Source organism: Chamaea fasciata, unplaced genomic scaffold, assembly GCF_029207755.1.
Source record: "Chamaea fasciata isolate MVZ Bird 193981 ecotype frontalis unplaced genomic scaffold, bChaFas1.0.hap1 SCAF_6, whole genome shotgun sequence".
Lineage (NCBI taxonomy): Eukaryota > Metazoa > Chordata > Aves > Passeriformes > Sylviidae > Chamaea > Chamaea fasciata.
Window position 1 is genome coordinate 68,817,621 of NW_027094091.1, and position 20,695 is coordinate 68,838,315.

A 20,695-nucleotide genomic window follows, 5' to 3' on the forward strand; every position below is an offset into this window, starting at 1 on the left:
TACCTGCTTCTGCAAAAGCCCAGCCAAACGCCTTGCTCCATGGATCTGAGCTCACTATCCTCTTCCACACATAAAGAGAAGTTATCATCCACCAAGACAGCATCAATTATTATAGAGTTTAGGGGTTTTCAGCACTATTATTTGATTTAAGTAGCTGAATACATTGCAAGTGAAGGCGCTACACTTAAAGGGATTCCCACAGTCAAGATAAATAAAAAGCAGGTTCCTATGCCCTCTGCAGAAACGGCTTGGCACAAAAAAGAAATGGCATACAGGTTTTCTTAAAGATCCGACTGCGGGGATTTACCCTAAGGATGAGCTTCTCCCGCCCTCTGCTCCGCCCGTCCCTCAGCTCCGCCTGCCCGGCTCCGACCTGGATCTCGCTGCTTATCCCGGCTCTTCCCTTCGTCGCTTGGCTGCGGCGCCGCTTCCCACCTGTGCGGTACGACTGACACGGCTGCGGCCACCACAGGCTTCTTCTGCTCCTTCTGCTCCACGCTGCTGCTCCCGGGCTGGCGAGCCTTCACCTTCCTCCCGGCGACCCGAGCCGGCTGCAGCGCCAGCAGCACTGCTCGCGGCGCCGATCGCGGAGTTTCTCTCTTGGCTCTTTCCTTCTCGTCCCCTTCACGCTGTGGCGGAAAGGGCGCTGCGGACAAAAAGGGCGCGAAACGCCTGAGGGGAAGGCAGGCTCGGCTCCCCGGCCATCGTCCTTCGGGGCTTTCCCCAGGTTGTTCGGCTTTTTACAGCCACTCACCTCCACCTTCACCATTCCACTGCTCGCTCTGAACGAAGTACCTGTGCCAGAATGAAAACATGGACAGCAGCCATCGGTCCTTGCCTGACAAGAAAAAACACGCAAGTTCAGCAAGGAAAAAGTAGAGACTTTCAAATCTCTGATGGACACAAACTTTCTCCTGTTAAAAAAATACCCCAAAAAACAGATATGAAGAGTCGGGAGGTCTGCAGCTGTGTGACACTACTGCTACACTGTGTCTAATTCCCCACAAAGAATACTGTAACACTGTGAAGATATAGAAGGGAATACCAACTGTAACACGTGCATAACTCCCCTGGAGTCTATACAATTTTCAATATGCTTTGGAAAAAATACACACACTTTCAATAAAGAAAATGCCACAATGTTAGAGAGGCTTATATAGACAACATTAGTCATACAACATCTTTGCTGAACTTTTAACATGAAAAGTACATTGAAAATTGTGACCTGACATATAATTTCTGGTTTGTGTTGTTTTTTGGGGTTTTTGTTTACTTTTTTGGTTTTTTTGTTTGTTTTTTTTTTTTTTTTTTTTTTTTAGTTATGTGACTGACAGAATGAAGTAATTTTCTGGGATTGTCTATAGATGAGTGTTATCCCAAACCTTTAAGCCATCTGGTGAGTAGATCTATGAAAACCAAAGTCAGAATGAAGAACGATTTGGCAAGTGACAAGAGGATGGACAAAACACGTATGGGGATTGCTGGAACTTCAGTGTGGATTTGTTTTAAATTCATAAAGACATCTACTGCTTCAGTGGTGGATGAATGCGAGAGCAACCGGTGAGGACAATAACACCAGCACCCAATAAGTCACCCACAGATTTGCTACACCTTGCAAGACCCCCATCTTCCATGGAGGTAAAATCCTTACAGGGAGGAAAACACCCAGTAGGAGGATCAGCTTACTGCGACCGAGAGATGAAACTAACATCTACCATCACAAGTCTTTTCATTCTCCATGGGAGGGAGTTTTAAAGAGCTACAAGTGACTGGTCTGCCTGCAAAAAGGACCATGCTGGGGACTCTTACCATCTCTCCTGACACATTTGCTGCAACTTATGGATGGTAAAGCTGCTTATGGACTATTATGGACGATTTGCATGTAGAGTGTCGACGCCCTAAATCAGTGGTCCACCCTCCTGTGAACCCCCACGTTTTTTCATTGTTGTGAAGCTGCCTGTATCTTTCTATCTTTCCTTACCCTTTGTTCCTAAGGGCGCGGCAAGGAGTGAAAACTGCCAGAATGGCACAAAATTGCTACCATCTCTCCCTGAGAGAGGGGCTGGACCCTGCCGTATGCTGTGAGTTCTACCACTGCCGCTTTCACTGTTCCTCACAGTCACAGTTCACCGATGACCTTCACAGTCATCGTCATCAATCCAACAGAGTAACACCTACAACACCAGTACTAAAGCCAAGACCAAACGCTAAGAAATATGCCCCTTGTGAAGGAGAGAAGAATGAACTGCATCCCTTCTGGTCAGAGGATCAAAGGCCAAAGGAGACTGAACTATTAGCTCATGACGCAAAATGTATTCATTTAATTCAGTATCATTGTTTCTGTTACCTTATCCTGTGTAAGTCTCAAATGTTTTTCTATTGCTTGTTATTTCAGCTCAATAATGTTCATTTTAGTTTTGTAAACCAATAAGTCATATTCCCGAAGATCCCCTTATTAGGAGTTGTTCAACACACCTTTTAACCAATTTATAAACGGAGGAGTTGTGGAATCCTCCCATTTCAAAGTTAGCCAAAATCTGATCTTACTCTCCTTATCTCTTCCCTTGACCCAAACCCTAGACTCCTCCCCTACAATACCTGATAAAACCCTACCACCTTGCCCCTGCGGCTCTCTCGCTCTCGGCCTCTCTCTTCGCCTTCTTCTCCCACCCCGGCTCGGGGTGGAGGGGGAAATAAAATGGACTCTCGTGCTTAATATCTGCTTACCCAAGTAAAACCAACATTAAATGCTGGATTTGTTTTGATGATTTGTTATCAGGAAAAAGAATTTTAATTTATGATTTTCATTTTTTCCCCTTTAATAGAATAAGCTTTAATGTAAGATTCACAGGAAGATCCCTTATCACACACAGTTTGTAATGTGTGGTTGGACTCCACACTACAATTTTTGGCAACATCTGTAATTCTTAATGATTCTTTTAGAATAACCCAGAACACAAGTTAAACCAAATTAGGTATGGATCTCAATCAAGTTTAAGAGAAGCTTCCTAAGGCTGAAAATCCCTGTTCTCTGCTGTTGTAGTCCTGGCAGGGAGCTTAAGAACCAACTAGACACCTCACCATCACTCCTGCAGAGTCCTGTAATGAGCCACGGTGGTGGCAAAGCAAATACTCCTCACTGTTACAAATTTAGCTGATCTGAACTGTACCAGGAAATTGCAAAGTCTGAGCAGAATCTGCTTAACTTTAGGGCTCATTTTATGTTCCTTGTTATTCAAATGGGCTACCTGGTTTGTTTGACGAATGACGAAAACCAGTGAAAAAAGTCAAAATAGCACACACTTCTGCAAATATCTGACAGAATTTGGAGACTGTCACTATATAGAAAAAGTTGTTACTGCTTGCAGTAGGAATAGTTATTATTGTCTATCACTTATTTTGTAGTACAGAAATGGAGCAATGGAGTGCTTTTATCTAGGGTATAATTTGATAAGAATAATATTTTAGAAAGGATAAGCCATTAAAACCCAGCATGCACACTGCCTGTGGAAGCACCTGAGTCACATTCCTTTTTTGAAAACACCTAACTCGTCAAAAACTTTGCCAGGACCATAGCAGAACAAGAAGCCTCACTAAGTTGACACATCTTTCCAAAGCTTTTCCCAGCTTTATAAAGGAATTTTCCCACTGTCAGTAGGCTGGTGAGGGTGCCCTTATTATTTTGGCATGGTTTTGGCATGCTATTTCAGATCTTGGTTTGTTTTCTTTTTGCACTCTGCACAGACGATTTTTTACTATAAAATCTGCCACTGAACGTGACAGAAGGCATCAATATGCAAGTTGCAAGAAATTCCACGAGATTTCCGCCTCAGAAAACACGAGGGTGCAGGAGGGGCATGGGTGCTTATCCGTGGAGCTCCGTGTCTGCCCACTCCAAACTGTGACGGGAACAGCAGCTCACGGGAACCAAAGGCTGCAGCCTAAGCCCGTGTTTGGGGCATCGTTTGCGCGGCTCCAGCCATACCCTGAGGCTCGACGTCCCTGTCACGTCGACCGGCGGCTCCGCTCGTGCCTCAGCATCTCCCCTCCCTCAGGCCCGCCCTTCACTCGGCTCCAGCCGTCCCTCAGCTCCGCCCGCCCTCGCCGCGATCCCGGTGCCGGGAGAGGCGCCGCCTCCTCCCCTCGTCGCTTGGTTGCGGCGGCGCTTCCGTTCGGGGGGTCGGACGAAAATGGCGGCGGCCGCCACAGCCTTCTGCTCCGTTGCCTCCTCTTCTGCCGCGCTGCTGCGCCCGGGCTGGACGCCCCTGAGGCGGTGGCGAACCCTCAGTCGCAGTACCAGCAGCTCCCCTCGGAGCGCCGCCAGGTACCTTGCGCCGCTCGGATCTTTTTCCTCTTAGTTCTCCTCCTTCCTCCTTCTCATCCTCCGCCTCATCGTCGTACCCCTCGTGGCGCGGCGGGCCCAAAGGGCGCCAAACGTCTGAGGGATCAGCGGGCTCGGATCCTCCGCGATCGCCCTTCGGGGTGGGTGCCCTTGGATCCCCGCTGAGTTCCGAGGTTTTTCCCGGGGAAACGGGGGAGGGAACGAGCGGGAGAGCGGGCGGCGAGCGGGCCGTTGCCCCTGCCCGGTGATTGACCGGGGATTTAAGCGGGGCTCTTGAAATTGAAGTAGCCCTTGCGGTGTGACCTTCCTGCCCTCTCCCGGGGGGGATCTGTGATTACACGTTTGCTTGCTCCTGGTACCTTAAAGAGCCTGCCAGTGGATTTATACAGAATTACTGCATGTATTCATCATTTGGTGGCAAACAGGGCGTGCTTTGATGCAATGGGCATCAGTGTCCTGACAATAATCACCTCCTGCGTTTAATTTATTACACTCTCTGCACAGGGATTCTGGTGTTGGTTTTGCAGCACTGCAGTTATGAGCTCTTGCATGCATGTGCATAGGAGGGTCTCTCTGAGCTCTTCCTTGTGGCCCATTTCATTTGTATGTAATTGTCTTAACACCTGGCTGAAAGTTGACTAAAGAGATTCAGCAGATCACTGATTTCAGCAGTGCCAGTGCTGAAAGCACTACCTTTCTGATTTCAAGAGGGAGAAGATGAGTGAGCTGAACACTATTGAAATAAGCATCTGACCCCTTGGATGTTCTGTGTATTGAGAATTGATTCTGCCAGTTTTGGGAGAAACGTCTGTATTTCTGGACCAGTACATATCCTGCTTCTGTTCTACGCTGCTAGTAACTGTTTTCTCCAGTTCTGCAAAACACAGATGTTCCTGCACTAATAATTTTCCAGAGGTTTTTATGGGGTGTGGGACATGTCCTGTTGTGATGCTCCATATGATCTCTGGCTTTTAGAGTACAAATTGATCTCAAATAGCAGTCCAGATCTTTGTTTCTGTCATGTCCTGCAAGTCACCAGATTCATAAACATGAAGAATTTTCTGTTATAAATCCATGCTGGGTTCAGAGTAAGAGCATCCATGGGTAGGTGGGATAGCAGTGGGACAGGATGGTGTAGTAACACATATGTAGTGGTTTGAAAGCAAAACAAATGAGAAGCTCCAAGTCAGAGATACAATTTAATAGGAAGAAAGGAAAGAAAGTAAAATAAAATAGATGCAATAATACAAAAGACCACTGACAGAGTCAGAATACAACCTGAGCAGAGTGATGGAAGCAGTCCAGATGAGGTGGTCTTCCTGAAGCAGTGGTCTTGTAGCAAGGTCTGGTAGCTCTGTTCCTCTGGGAATCCAGTGAGTAAGGGCCCCCTGTACTGTCCCAAACCCCAGATTATATCCAGGTGAGAATGCTTGGTTCCTCCCCCTGGGCAGAGCATCTCACAATGGGATGATGAGTCATGCGGGGGGGGGGGGGGGGGGGGGGGGTCCTTGATGGCCCAGTAAACAGAGATAGCTCCTGGAGGGAGTTATCTATGTATGATGGGCAAGGCATCTGATGGGCCATTAACAGAAGATAATGGCCCAGAGGGAGGGGGTCTGGGAAAACACTGCTCCACCTGGATTCAACAGTTCATGAAGATGGTGGTAGAATACTTTGTGCACATCCTATACTACAACCCAGGACAACATGTTAAGTCTCTCACTTAGTCATGAAACCTGTCACAAATCTATCATTAAGCCTGTCATTGATCACCCTGGTCAATGTTTTAATGTGTATAAAATTTACAATGATAATAATTCATTACTTAGTTTCAATGTCTTTAGTAGCCTGCTGCAGTGTAAGCTTTCTGTACAGGCGTTGCTTTGTTCATGCAGTTCTTGTATGATATTTCCATCAGAGGGCTTAAACTATTTAGATTCTAAACCTAAGAACCATCAACATATTGCAGTGTTTGCTATTTTTATACTTTACAGTTGTGAGAAATGCTGTTTACTGACTCCCTTCCCAGCAGCTATGAAATATGAGAAATATATCATTGAGGCTTGAACAAAAAATAGTGTAAATAATCCTATATCAAATCCATTTTTAAGGAAATTTGAGGAGAGAAGTGGCTAACTTTCCTTAAACCAATAAAATCTAAGGGCGTAAGAAGGTTCTCATATTTTATTCCAAAATAAAATAGTAGGAGTTCATGTATGTTAATGTGGCTGGCTACATGTGTTGGGAAGGTGAGTTGTGGCTGGTGAGCTCCTCTTCCATGTGCACTGATGGCACATCTGTGCTCTTCAGATAAGAGAGTGGGGAAATTCTTATTTTCCCATGTAAGTTTGTAGCGCGTTAATGTTTTTCAAATAATATTTGAAATGCTAGCACACGAATCAAAACATTTGGCAGTGTTTAAAATGGTAGATCACACACTTAAAGGTGTCTTCTTCCTGGTGAAATTTTAGACCTTAATATTGTGTATCTTTTTATAGTGATAAAGCTACTGTTATCTCAGGAACAAAGCTTGCCCACCAGGTTTTGAAAGAAGTCCGAAGGGATGTGGAATCGTGGATATCTGCTGGGAACCAGAGGCCTCACCTCACTGTCATATTAGTAGGAGACAATCCAGCTAGTCACATCTATGTCAGGAACAAGATGAAAGCAGCTGCGGCTGTAGGTATGTCATATAAATATTCCTTTAGTAAGCACAAGATACTTCTATTTAAAAGGAAAAAAAAAAAAACCAAAGCAGGAGGAATCCCCTTAGTGTCTTAATTAAATTTTGCACCAATTTCTTCCGTGTTTTCTCTGACGGACATAAGGAATTGCGTGGATGTATGAAGAAAGTAGTTTCAATGTGATTTGAATGGGAGCCATAAGTTTTGTTTTGTGTCTCAGAATGGTGTTTGGAAACAGTTGTTAAGAATCAGGCAGATTTTTGGACTAAATGACTAAGCTGCACATCACTCAATTTCCTTTTTCTGACATGTCTTCTGTTTTTTGTTTTTATCAGGCATTTCTAGTGAGATCATACTGAGACCTAAAGACATTTCACAGGAAGAGCTCTTGGATATGACAGTAAAACTCAACAAGGATTCAAGAGTTAGTGGTTTATTAGTTCAGCTACCTCTCCCAGGTATGTGACATCTTTGTTGCACTCCTCATATACAGTCCCTGTAAGAGGAAAGAGTTTAATAGTTCTGGGCTGCAAGTGTACCTTAGAGGCATAAGAAACTCTTGGAGGAGGACATGCATAATGAAAGGTTAGCTGAGATGTTAATTTTTTGTTGTTGTTGAATGTGCAGTTTACTTTGAAGAAAAAAACAAATCCTGAGAATAATTTCATATGTCAAACTTGCCTTTTTAATGATCAGTCAGTGTGGTATTTCAAGGCATTTCACATGATTTATCCAGTTTAATTATCTTTATTTTTTTAGTATGTTGCACTGGTTTGCCTTGAGTTCCATGCTTTCATCCCCTGTATCATGCAAAATTATGCTATGTAGCAGATGATACTGTAGCCTTTCTTATAGTGACTCCAGATTTTGCCTTAAACATTTATTTATGTTTTCTTTGCTGGCCCTAATGTTCCAGGTGAACTTTATGCAAAGGTCCTAAAAGCCTTGACTAAATTTTTAGGGGTTTTTAAATTTACTTTCTCCTAATTTGTAATAAAATTTCATTGAAATAGCACCAGGGAGCAAAGTGGCAAAGGGGTATTTTTGCAGTAGCTGGCAAAGTGGTATTTTTGCAAAGATAAAACTTGCAAAGAGGAAACAAAAACTAAACTGAAACTCTTTTTTATCTATAAAACAGAAAAACTGGGGCAGATGCTGAGAGTTATGGAGTCAAAAATGCTTTGGTTATATTTGTAATTAACGGCAGTGTTCGTGATGAGGAGGGTTTGCACTTGGTGTTCCATGAAAGCTGCCTGAAATGGGCCATGTACTGAAACAAATTTGCCACAAGGTGGAAGTATAACACAAGTAAGGAGCCGAATCCTGTCCTTCAAGGTAGGAGCTGATGGAATGTGGTCGGTTTCCTTTGAAAGAACATCTCTCCCACTAACAGATTAGCAGCAGCAGGTGATGTAATTAACAAAATTTCATTGCAGCAATGACAACTGCAAAAGATGGGGCATTGGCAGCCTAGGGATGGAAATCATCCTGTCTGGAGCCTGTAGCAAAGGAAGTAGGCTTGTACACTGGACTCCCAGTCCAGTGCTGTGTTCCCCAAAAATGGGAGGTGTCATGTGTCTTACTGGTGAGGGTACTCAGGGAAATGGTTAGGTACCACTTGCAGAAATGCTTTTGTAATTTATGAGGAGGATATCAGGTTGCTACAGTCTGCTCTTGAGCTGTCTGCTTTCATCAGTGCACAGTTCAGAACTTCTTTTAGTCTTGAAATGTAGTGAATTTAAACCTGGTCAATGTGAGAAAAGAAAAAAAAGCCTGAAGATAATTCAAGCTGTGTCAGTTGAAATTTTGATGCTTCTACACTGAAATGCTGCAATCCTTAATTAAGGGTTAGTCCTAAAATTGGTTGAAGATTCCTCTCAAGAACTGTGACACATCTGTCACGAAAACTACATGAAGACTAATTAGCCTCTATCCAACCTATCAGACAGGCATGGCTGTTGCTTGTGTTAGGAAAAGCCTTAGAACAATTTAATCAATAGCAGAACTTTGTCAATATTGCAGTGTCTGTATAGTGAAGTTAAATGTGCAATTTGTCATGAACTGGAAATGTTCAGTAACTCCTTTCCATAACAGATGTCAAATATAACTCAGCTGATTTTTTTTTCCTCAAAGGAACTTAATAAACTAAAGGGCCAAAAGTTAAGTTAGCTCATTTTCCAAATATTTTTTATTTGCCTTATAATGGAAGGAGGCAAAGCCTAGAAGTTGTGAAAACTTTATCAGTGGAGGCTACTTAGTCCAGAATTGAGGTTGTTGTGTAGGGTTTGGTGCTTTTTTGCAGTAAACCACCCAAGGTGTGGCTTTTGATCGACATTGGGTTAAAAACAGCTTTGTTCTGTTGCACTGTTGTGAGCTGGGGCAACTTAACGTTGAGGATTGTCATCTTTGCCTGAGGAGAACTTCTTTTCTGTGCACCTTTTGAGTGCATTACTTGTGATAGTTTTCTGAAGACTTTCCTGTATCTTAGTTTGAATTGTCTGGGAGATGGCCACAAAATGTTTTATCTATTTGAGACAGAAGATGAAAATCCATACAGTATTTTTCTCAAATCCCTTTTGTGCTATGTTATTTTCATTCCCCTTCCCTCTTGAAAACCAGTCTTTATTTTTCATGTGCCAGAACCAGAGGCAGCTGTTGTGTAAATAGGAGTTTCTCTGTGTGCAAATATTTGGCAAGTGATGCCCAGTGTAGTCCTTTAAGTTTAGCTAACAATGGAGAGGAGGAGTGCAGAGAGGAACTTGGCCTGGAGAGTGGCTTGGAATGACAGTAAAGAAATTTGTACGGGAATCAGTTGATGTTTTATGAGACTGACAATAAGATAATTAAGAAATTACTTTGTTCCTCTGGAAATAAAGATGTAATGGTTTGCAAAGAAGCAAACCAGGAAAATGCATTTCTTGGGGCAAACAGAATCTGCTCATTAAATAACATAGTGACTGTCTCTGCAGTTTGAGTTGGGTTGGTTGGTTTGTTGGTTTGGGGGTGGCCTGCCCAGGACAGTGTTTTGAAAGTGTCCCTGGAGGAGAAGGAAAGTGTCCACATCCTCTTCTCAGGCCCACAGCTCACTTGTCCTCAACTGTGCAGCTGCATTTCTTCCCAGTACTGTAAACCCTGTTCTGAAATTCTGCAGATCAATTTTGAGTGTGGAAAATAACCATGTAAAGCATGATTTTTTTTTTTCCTTTTACATAATTGTATCTATTATCTGTCTGGTTCTGGGAAGCTAAAGACAGACAGTGTGGAGGAGGTGTTTTTCAGAGCAGTGTTCCGCTCATCCCAGGCACAAAGAAAAGCATGGCTGCCAAGTTTGTGTTGGATGAACAACTGACTTGCCTAAGGGTAACAAGTTCTCTTCTGCAAAAGCCATTTAATAGGTTATTCCAAATTTCTTGGGTTTGTTGGCTTTTTGTTTGTTTGTTTGTTTTAAATCCCTAAGTTTACATAAAAACAAGGTTATGGTTGCTTTCAGTCTCTGTGAGGCAAGTTTCAGGTCTAAGAGACTCTTTCATCAATGTACTTAATATTTTAATTTCTGCAGTCTTTTCTCGTTAGGATTCAGAAGGAAACTTCCTCTCATCAGAAAATGGAGAATTAAATTGTGAATCATAGCAGGCTGGTTTAACTTTAGGGTTTTTTTAATTGGAAATCTTTTAACAGGAGATTACCATGGTTTAAGTTCTATTACATGCTTGTCTTTTAATTATCTAGCTCCTTTTAATGCAAAACCACAAAAACCTACTAAATTAAAACATCCTGTTTATGTCTCTAAAATATTTTACTGGCAACATCTGAATTTCCTTATTGACACTCATTTTCCTTTATTTGTTTTCTTTAACCTCCTGCAGTGCTCTCTATCTTGGACACTGGGGTATCTTGCCACACAGTTGCAGGATGCTGTTCAGGTTGTGGCTAGAATGGGTGATGTAAAAAAAGCAAAAAGCAATTGCTCTGAGTTGAAAATTTTAAAGCCCCAGCCCACTTGCCAGGTTTCGGGGAAGGTATTTTGGTTCACTCTCACTGGTGCTCGGGAGAAACAACCAAATTCTCAGGAGGCTGGATATCAAAGTGGTCATTAACCCAGAGAGGGTCAGTGGCTTTCTCCCCATTTACCCACATCAGTATGGGATGTTTTGTGGAGCTGTTCCTCTGGGGTGTTATGTATTCCACATTTGTGCTTGGGTCTGTAACTCGGCGGAGAGAGGTCTAGCAAACACATTTTTTCACAATCAGTGCTAATGTTTATGCAGTATAAGTTTAAAGCAGTTGTAGAGCTGTCCTGTATCATTAGTGCATATGAAAAATATTCACTATGAATAGATATGAATACGAAATTATGTGTGAGCAGTGCCATTTAAGCCATATCCAGTGTTTTGAGATCACTGATGTCAAACAGTTTTGTGTATGCTCAGTTTTCTGTTGAAGTCGGATATGTTTTGGTCATACTGGTTAACAGTTGATTAAAAAAAACAGTATTGCCAGAAAAGGAAAGCTAGACCTGCAAAGTTATTTCACCTTGAGATTTTCATGAAATTGTTTAAAAGTTAGCTCATGTATCCTCTGTGGGCTTAGAAACCAGAAAAACACATATATTCATATATAAAATGCAAAATGCATTTGTTCTCCAGTGGTTTGTTGGGGTTTTTGAGCCACTTCATATTTAAGACTTCCAAATTGCAGAAGCGACTCTGACGTGACTTGCTTAAACATTTCTTCTTATAGTCACTGTCCCCATTCTCCACTGAGTACTGGGCTGTCATATTTTGACAGAATCTGTTGTAGTAACACTGTGAAAAATGCCTTTTCAGTGAACTGTTTGAAAAGGTGAAATTGCCTTTAGGGGGAGTGCAGTTTGTTCAGTCAAGAGCAGTAGTTAATTACCCAGGCCAGATCTGGGCTGTGTGCCTGTCTCTGTAATGACTTTGGTGGTATTGATGGCACCTGACAAGTGAAGGAGCTGTAGCTGGGAGCTGTGTGTCTCCTAGATCACATAGACGAACGGACAGTCTGTAATGCCATCGTCCCTGAAAAGGATGTGGATGGATTCCATATCATGAATGTTGGACGTCTGTGTCTCGATCAGCCTTCCGTCATCCCTGCCACTGCTGCTGCCGTCTGGGAAATCATCAAACGGACAGGTAAGAGACTCACCTGTCCTGAAACTCTTCTTATCCTGGGAGACAAACAAAGGATTAATTCAGGTGTGAGCTAAAAGGTCTAGGTTATCTAAATGCATTGGACTGACTGAAGAATAAGCGTTCGGAGTATTAACCTGAATAACGAGGAGTTGCCAAGTAGATGGGCTCCTGTGCCATTAGCACAACTATTAATTAAGTGTAGACAGTAGTACTTGGTGGAACACTTCAGTAGCTTTCTGAATTTTATAGTTTTGCAGGAAATTGTCTGTGCTGTTGTTGACATGATTATTTGTCAACTAGAAGATTTGAATGCGTAAGTTCTTGTGGAGAAGGGGGGAAAAACAAGAACAAAAAATGGGAGCACTTCATTCAGTACTCAAAGGGGAAGAATGCATATGTGTTCAAGTTGTAATTTTTTTATTTAGAATGTACGTGTTCTTATTGGTAGACATAAGTTCTTCCCTTTGTGGCTGGAGCAAGAAAATTGAGTCCTTGCTAAGGGTGATTCAGGTAACCTGAATGAGTTGTCAGTTTCCTTTCTCCAAGGTGAAAGCTGAAAGTTGTTTTGGGGATTCATCACTCAAATTCAGCCTTGTGGATTTTGAAGTTGTGTTGATGTCAGGAGTTCACAACAACAAATAATTCTGTCATGGGGATTGAGAAAAGGGGTTTAGATATATCAAAATAGTGGAATAAAATTTTTAAATTCTATTCTTTCCTACAAGGAATACAAACATTTGGAAAAAATGTTCTTGTAGCTGGAAGATCTAAAAATGTTGGAATGCCTATTTCAATGCTTTTACATACTGATGGAGAGCACGAAAGGCCTGGAGGTAAGTCTGGGAATTTTGTCCCAATGTTTCCATTTGTGAAGTCCTGAAAATAAAGCTGACTAGAGGACTCAGATTAAAGGAAAGCTTTCCACTCTTGTCGACACTTGCAACCAGACAGAGAAATTAAATTTGCCAACACATTTCCTGACTTATTCTCAGGAGAGCAGTTTCTGGACCTGACTTTTTCTGGTATTAAGTCATCACTTCCTCCTCCATTTGAAACAGCGACTATTTCAACTGATCCTTGAGGGTAAATACTGGCAGTGAGGTCTTGAAGAGCTGCAGAGGCTCCTGTGATGTTTATACAATGTAGCTGTTCATATGCCTTATCCTCACACTTGTTCAATATTGATTTCATTTGTCATATGCACATGAGCACACACATACACACACAATATACATTTATATATGCATAAAATAAAGGTGTGGCATGACCCTTGTGTTGTGCCATGTCAGTGAGGTGTTGCTTAGGAAAATACACAGATGACAGCCAGGGAACTTTTCAGCATGAGCTCTGTGATTACTTTCTGCAGTGCAGTTTATATCCCCCTGGAAATTAGGTGTTGTGGTGGAAATATTTTTAAGTAATTCTAATTACAGAAGCTTATGTGTGCTGCTATAATTGTGCCATAGAAATTAAAACAAATATAATTTAGATAGAATGCTGCGCTTTTGCAACTTCATGTTGATGTTAGAAAACTGCCATGGTGGTGTGCACAAATGAGGTAAACATGGGCATTTAATCTCAGGCCTATTTAATTGGAGGAGAGTGAATCTGTTATTAATATAATAAAACACTAAAAGCTTTATACTAATCATGGAGTTGGTTTTTCGGCCTCTGTGGGAAAGTTGCTATTTGGAACTTCTCTCAGTGCCTGAATTGTAATTGCCATCGGTGCATAGTTCTGGTCTCATCCTCATTCCCATGAAAATTAGTAGCATTTTTGCCATTTGCAGCAAATACTGGGTGACATTTGTTACTGGCAGTGCAGCTGATGTTTGAAGTAGGCTTGGTACAACACAAAGTCACATTACAAACTACTTACATGTTTCCCACATGGAAATAAGAAGACCTAGTGACCTGTGATGCTTTCAGCAGCTTGTTGCAAAACCCTCGGCAGCTGCATGGGCAGTTTTCCGCTGTAACTAAACAGTGTTTGCAGCTTTCAGTTTTTGAGTTGTTTGGATCCATGGCTCCGTTTTTTTGTCTTGTATCCTGGGTTTCTAGTTCTGTTTGACTGTCTGGTAGTGCATCTTGTTTTGGGGGGCCCGTCCATTAGATTTTTGTGGTGCTTCATGGTCTTCTGCCAGTGTTCTGGTTCCTGACGTGTCAGATGACTTCCCTGGCAACCCTGCTTGCTGGCATTGCCAGTGGTTCTAAGTGTGTCACATATTTGGTGTAGGGACAGAAGAATGTTCAGAAAGTCCTTTACTGGCACTGGAACCTAGATACAGAAAGTTACACTGGAGCCTAGATACAGAAAGAGTTAACTCATCTTTAAATTATCTTTTCCTAATCTGAAGAAATGGATTTATTTCTTGTAGTTTTCTAGTTTTCCAGTCTGCTAAGTGTTGGCACACTTAAAAGTAGCTGGCAGTGAGAAACAAAGGAATGTGTACTTCTCTGATATGAGCTGGCATTAAGTGTGTATGTATATGCTGTGTTCATGATGATAAATACTTCTGTATTTGGAGTGTTTTATTGGAGTTTTTCTCCAAGACTCACAGATGGGGATTTCTTTGAAGATCTGGTTCATATTCTGCGCTTGGGTTTAATTTCTGCTTCTGCTGTGAGCAGCAAGAGGCCAGCCTGGATGGCATGTGGCAAGGTAGGCAGTCCAGGCCATAGTTTCAACTTGCTTTTTTTTTTTTTAACTCAGGAGGATAGGGACCAGAGAACACCTACAATGAAATGCTGACAAAGAACTTTCTCAGGTTATCAGTCACGAAAGAGTTTTTTCAGCAACTTGGCTGATTTGATTAAATATTTTTATTGAGAAATGATGCAAGGGATGTGGGTGTATGGGTTTTTTTTTAATTTCATTTTTTTATTGTAGGTTTTGGTTGGTTTTCTTTATAGATTGTGAACAAAAAATTAAAAGTTAGGGACTGTCTTGTGATCTTTCATATGTAGATACACTCATGTCCTGCAGGTGGCAATATCTGATCAGATGGAAAAGCTATGTGAACCCCTTCCTAAAGGGTAGGCAGGTCAAGAGACTATCTTATAAGGTATGGGAATTGACTTGGGAGTATGATGGGGAATCTTAATTGTTAAATATATTCCTCTTCTTTCAGCAGAAGTAGCAATGTAAAAATAGTTGTTTATTTTCTGTTTGGGCATGGTCACAAATAAATGGAAAATCTCCCCTTTCTGAGGTGTCTGTAAGCTTCTGGACTGCTATTCTCAAGGTAGGGGCTTTTTTTTTTTTTTTCCCTTTTTTTCTCCTTTCCTTTTTCATAGTGAAAGCAATTACTTGGTTTCAGGAGCTGACTACAGACACATTCTTCACTGAAATCTTAAAGGCAAATTAACACCAATTTTATTCCTCAGAGATAACTTTGTAACTTTGGATTTTATCCATTGGTTTTTCTCAACCTTTCTCCTAAGTAATGATTGTGATTTTGGGCAAGATATACTTCTTTTGCTTAAAGCAGGTATCAGAAGACTCCTCTATTCTTTTCAAGCCTGTACTTTCCTGTTTTCATTGTCTGAAAATGTCTTGATCTGCTTGTCTTTGGGGAGATGATGTGCACTGTTGAGCCTGAAGAAGTGGGATAAAAGGTGAGGGGAAAGAGCAGAGAAGCCAGAGCACAGAAAGGTTGAAGATGAGATGCCTGAGAGAGTTAATGAGAGGCACAGATTAGATCAGTCAGACACATTCCAGAGGAAGCAGATGTGATGGTAATATCTGAGAAGGCAAAAGGTTTTAGTTTAATTACAAATTACATGACCTAGGTGTCTGTGATGAGTGGAAGGCAGAGATGGGGATATGTAACACCTGAACACTGTGCAGTACAAATAATTGCAGAGAGGGTTGTGAGGAGTCTTCTTTTGAGAGCTGTTCTCTTTGTTGCTTGCTTGGGCAGTCCTCAAGGAAGTACCACACCTGCTGTTGGATGCAGTAGGAGACTTCAGACCCTCTCTCTGTGACTGTTGTGGTCTCTCCTCAGTATCCCCATCAAACAGCACAGGGTTTTCCTGTCTTACTGGGAGGGTTTATTCGTAGCTCTTGCCAAGAACTGTGGGTGTCCGCAGGAGCAGAAGGGTGTGTGCTTCTTGTGCTTCTACTGGTGGTCTTGTGTTGAAGCTTTGGTGTGTGCAAACAGCTGAGTCTTGTGGCACCCTGTACAAACTGGGCTTGATAAAGCAAACACTGGGTTCTGTGCTGGGTTTGCTTTGTGGAGTTCCACTGAACGTAACAAAGCCATGGAAGGGCTTCCCTTCCCATGGAAGGGAATTCAGTCCACAGTATGTAAATTAATTCATCCTGGGAGAATTTTTAAGAGCAAATGTTTTTTCGTATGTGTGAGCAGCAAGTGTTGTGAGTGTTCTGCCTATGCTGGTTTAAAAGTCACGTCCCAAGACAAATCTGATCATCTGTACTGTGTTAATGTACCAAAGTAAGTAATTTGCACCTGAAAGTCAATGCTGTACTTTTTATAGCATTTTGTATTTGACAATTAATTGTTTTTCTCTTCCATTTCAGGTGATGCTACAGTGACCATTACTCACAGATACACCCCAAAAGAGCAGCTCAAGATCCATACACAGCTTGCTGACATAGTAATAGTTGCTGCAGGTAATACTGGTTGTTGTTAATACTCCAATTGCAGCATTTCAAACCTGGAAAGAGGACTTTGCAGTCTGTGTCTGTGGCACTGGCTGTTTCACATTTCATTGAATAATCAGTGCTCGTGCTCGCTGAGGGTGTTGCAGTGGATAGAATTTCTCATTGTAGGAAGGGCAAGTGATTTGGCTCTTTGTTCTTGCCCTTTACATTTGCAGACTCATAACCTGTTTCTCGTCACATGCGACACCTTTCCCTTAGGGAGACTTCAGAGTGAACTCAAGATTGGGAACCAGTCAGTGCATAGTTCATACAGGTATAATTATGTAAATTTAAACATTCTCTGTGCCATGGAAAAATCATGAGTAATTTATATTTTGACAGGAGGGTTTCTTTAAATCATCTGGAGGCTGCATTCATAAAACCACGATATCATTCCCCCACTGTTAGAATGAAGACCAACCTTGCCAAATTAACTGGAGGCTTGGGTAACCTATGTTATTAATGTCTGGGGTTTTTTTTTCTTTTTTTACAATTATCATTCCAAGAGAAAGAGAATGGTAATTGCCTAGAGGAAGGGGGCTGAAAGTTCCGTGTCTATACTCTTAAAGCAATGTAAACTGAAATACTTAGAGTTTAACTAATCTGTCCCAAAGAAACAAGCAGAACTCAGCTTCTAAGCAGCCTTTGTTATTTGCTTACAGGTATTACAAATAGAAATAGAAATTAATTTTAAAAACTCGAACAACCCAACTTACTATAACCTTGGTAAAATTCTGGGTCCCTTTGCAGCTCAGGGATATCATCCTTCTCTTGTACCATTTTGTAGGACTATGAGAGGATAGTGTCTGTCCTCTTTTCTGCTCCCTTTCCCATTCTTTCTCATCCTCAAGATCCAAGACTTCCTTTTGTACTTTCTAGATGAAGACAGACAGGTACCTGTCTAAAGCTTGTCATTTCCTGTTGAAGTGAGATGCCCTTTCCTTCAGGGTTTAACTTCACTGCCTCTTTCCTGAGGCAGGCCAGGAGCAAGAAACAACTTACTTGTTCCACATCTAATTGTTCAACTGTGGACCTGTCCAGAATTCACCACTGTGTATAAAAGATAACAATGGTGTGCTAACTGGAAATAAACCAGTAACTTTTCATCCAAATTCACTGCTTCCAATTTAACCATCACTTCTGATTTTTGTGCTGAACATGGTTTGTCATTGTTTATGCTTGGAGTTAAATGGTCCAGTAGCAATTCAGGCATGTTTACCTTTCACATTACTTTCCTTGTGTCATTTGTAACAGGAGTGTGATACAACACTCATTACACAACTTGAGATATACTTGGGATGATGAAAAAACCTAGGGCTAGGTTGTGCAAATAGCACACAGCCCTGCCCCAGCGGGTGCTCTGGGAAAGGTTGCGCTTTAGAAAGGTGGAATCACTCCAAGCTTCCTTTTGTTACATGAGAACTGTGCACATTGTACCTCTGGGATCACACACTCCCCGGAAATGCGTGACCTGTTCAGTGAGTGTTGCAAAAAAGGTAACTTGTACCCTGCTGGGTTGGAACAGCTGCTTTTACAGACCACTGCAGAAGATGTGCGAATGGAAAGTTTTTTTGCGTGTGCCTGCATGGAAGACCAAGGTACATTTTCCTATGTGGTAGTTTTACAAGAGCCCTCTGCATCCTGGCTCCTGATTGGTGACTTGTTGCAGTTAGTCCGTCCTGAATGGGTGCTCCACCTCTGTGTGCTTTCCTGCTCACTTGCATTCATGGTTTTGGTAATACTTCAAATCAGGTGCTTCTTTTCTCTGTTACTCCTGAGTGTGAGAAGATACATCTCTGTGTGCTGTCTCTCATTTGCTCCTAGGCTTGGGGCAGCAGTTTTCCTGCTTACTTGGATTGTAACTATCCATGCAGTTTATTCCTTCCTTCTTGTTCCTACCCAACTTCTTGCACCTTAAGTTTCAATAATGCTGCTCTTGTCCAGCCTACCCCTCCCTAAAATCTCTTTCAATACTACACAGCTTTTGGATTTCTATCCAAAGCTTCCTGTTTCCTGTTAAGCATATCTGACACTTTGTATCCCACCACAGCATTTCCCATGTTGGCCTGTTATCCCTACCTGTACAGACATCCCATGGAGTCTGTTCTTTTTGCTATTGGCCCAGCCCCATGGCAGAAGTGTGAGTGCAGCTTTACCCAGCAGTGCCCCTAGAGTCACCACAGAACAGGCAAGGCAGCGATGGAAGCAGCAGGACTCTTGAACCAGTCAGCTTGCTGCTCCTGCTCTCTGGGCTTTCCAGTCTGCTGAGAGAAACAGGACTCACCTGCCTCCTACATTTGGAGAGGGGGTAAAGAGAAAAAGTGATGACTGTACCAAATGACAGATGAATTTCTGCTTGGATTATTTGCGCTGTCCCTTGGGACGTAATCTGTGGTGCTCTTGTGTAGGAAGCGCTGCTTAATCAGACCCTTTATTCTGGTTAGCTTTCTTAGAAATTGACTGTTTCACAGTCCTTGCATCTAAACTCAGATTAGGTAGGGCCTTTTTTTTTCCTTTGTTTAAAATGTGATTTATCATTTTCTACAAAAATTACCAATGAAAGTTTTTTCCATATTCTTCAGTCAGTGCCTTTTTGGAAAAGCTGCTCTAATGTTTATCCCTTTCTACTTGGTATGTAAAGTAGGCTTAAGTAAATAGATATGCTCATTTGGTTTGGGGGTTAGTTCATTTGTTGCTATTAAGTATTTGGCTTATTATCAAACCATTTTACAAAGGGTGTAACTGTGCAGCTTCCATTAATATGCTTCCAGCCCTATCACACACAGATCATTTACCCCCATAAGGCTGAGGCATTATCCAATTACCAGCCAGGTTGCCATGGATTACATCAGAGGGGGATGAAGGAGATGCAGTCAGATATTATCAAATGGGCATGGAAAGAGTTTGCCATCTTGGCTTGCTCAACGTGAGAAGCATAGTTTCAAGCAGGTGTCTTATGGGGGAGTGAGAAATGGAGAGCAAAGAGTGTTCTGGTATTGCCTATATCCAAATGTCTAAGTGGCTGTTCTCCAGCACTGCACATGAAGCCAGAGCCTTGTACACTAGTGCTTCCTCCCAATAAAACTGCAGTTTCAAACCGTATGGATTTGGTTTCTTTTCCTTTTTGCCTTCTCCCCACCTGAGAGAAAGCTGCTTTGATGGGGAGGGGGGAGTTCAGACTCCCTTTTTGGAGATACTCTAATATTCCTCTCAGAACAAAAAACTCATGGAATGGCTCATGAAGCAAGGTGAATTGCCATTTTTAGTTTGGAAATTCCCATTACTGAAAGTTGGAGGTAGGGAAGAAATTCCTGACAGGAGTCATACGGTCATGGATACATTTCATTATCTAGATTTTGAAGTGACCTTTTAGGTTTTCTGGGTTCTGACTGAAGCACATATTCATGATGAGTATCAAGATGCTTCACATTTAAATGTGCTGAAGAAATACAGTGCATATGTAAAAGCTGAAGTGGCTTGTTGTGGTTGTTTTAGCTGGAATTTCTTAATAGCAAAAAATTCCTACCCCAGGACACCACAGAGATGCAGCCCATGTAGTGTGCAGTGCCCAGGCTGGGCCTCTTGGGTCAAATGCAGAGGTCTCCCAAATTGCTGTAAATAGCAAGAAATGGTGTTTTGTCCTCTCTGGAAGGTCAGCGTTGTGTGCTGGGATTACCATAACAGTTAAAATTGCTTGTTGGGTGAGTGTGTTTCTTGAACCAAAACCATTCCCATGCACAAATTTTGGTGGGATGTTTTTTGTGGGTTTTTCTGGGTTTTTTTGTGGGTTTTTTTTTTTTTTTGGGGGGGGGTGTTTGTTTGTTTGTTTGTTTGTTTTCTCTTTTCT

General features: G+C 42.0%; 1 protein-coding gene across 3 annotated transcripts in view; it reads left to right on the top strand.

Annotated features, from left to right (window-relative positions):
* The first annotated feature begins 4,185 nt into the window (after positions 1–4,185).
* LOC136291536 (bifunctional methylenetetrahydrofolate dehydrogenase/cyclohydrolase 2, mitochondrial-like) overlaps positions 4,186–20,695 on the top strand; it is a 39,231-nt gene continuing 22,721 nt past the window's right edge. For all 3 annotated transcript variants that reach the window (XM_066186725.1, XM_066186726.1, XM_066186727.1), the window contains exons 1-6: positions 4,186–4,324; positions 6,841–7,025; positions 7,362–7,484; positions 12,030–12,182; positions 12,908–13,015; positions 16,726–16,818. In XM_066186725.1, coding sequence (XP_066042822.1) covers positions 4,191–4,324; positions 6,841–7,025; positions 7,362–7,484; positions 12,030–12,182; positions 12,908–13,015; positions 16,726–16,818 — 796 coding nt within the window. In that variant the 5' untranslated portion in view covers positions 4,186–4,190. The remainder of the gene's footprint in view (positions 4,325–6,840; positions 7,026–7,361; positions 7,485–12,029; positions 12,183–12,907; positions 13,016–16,725; positions 16,819–20,695) is intronic.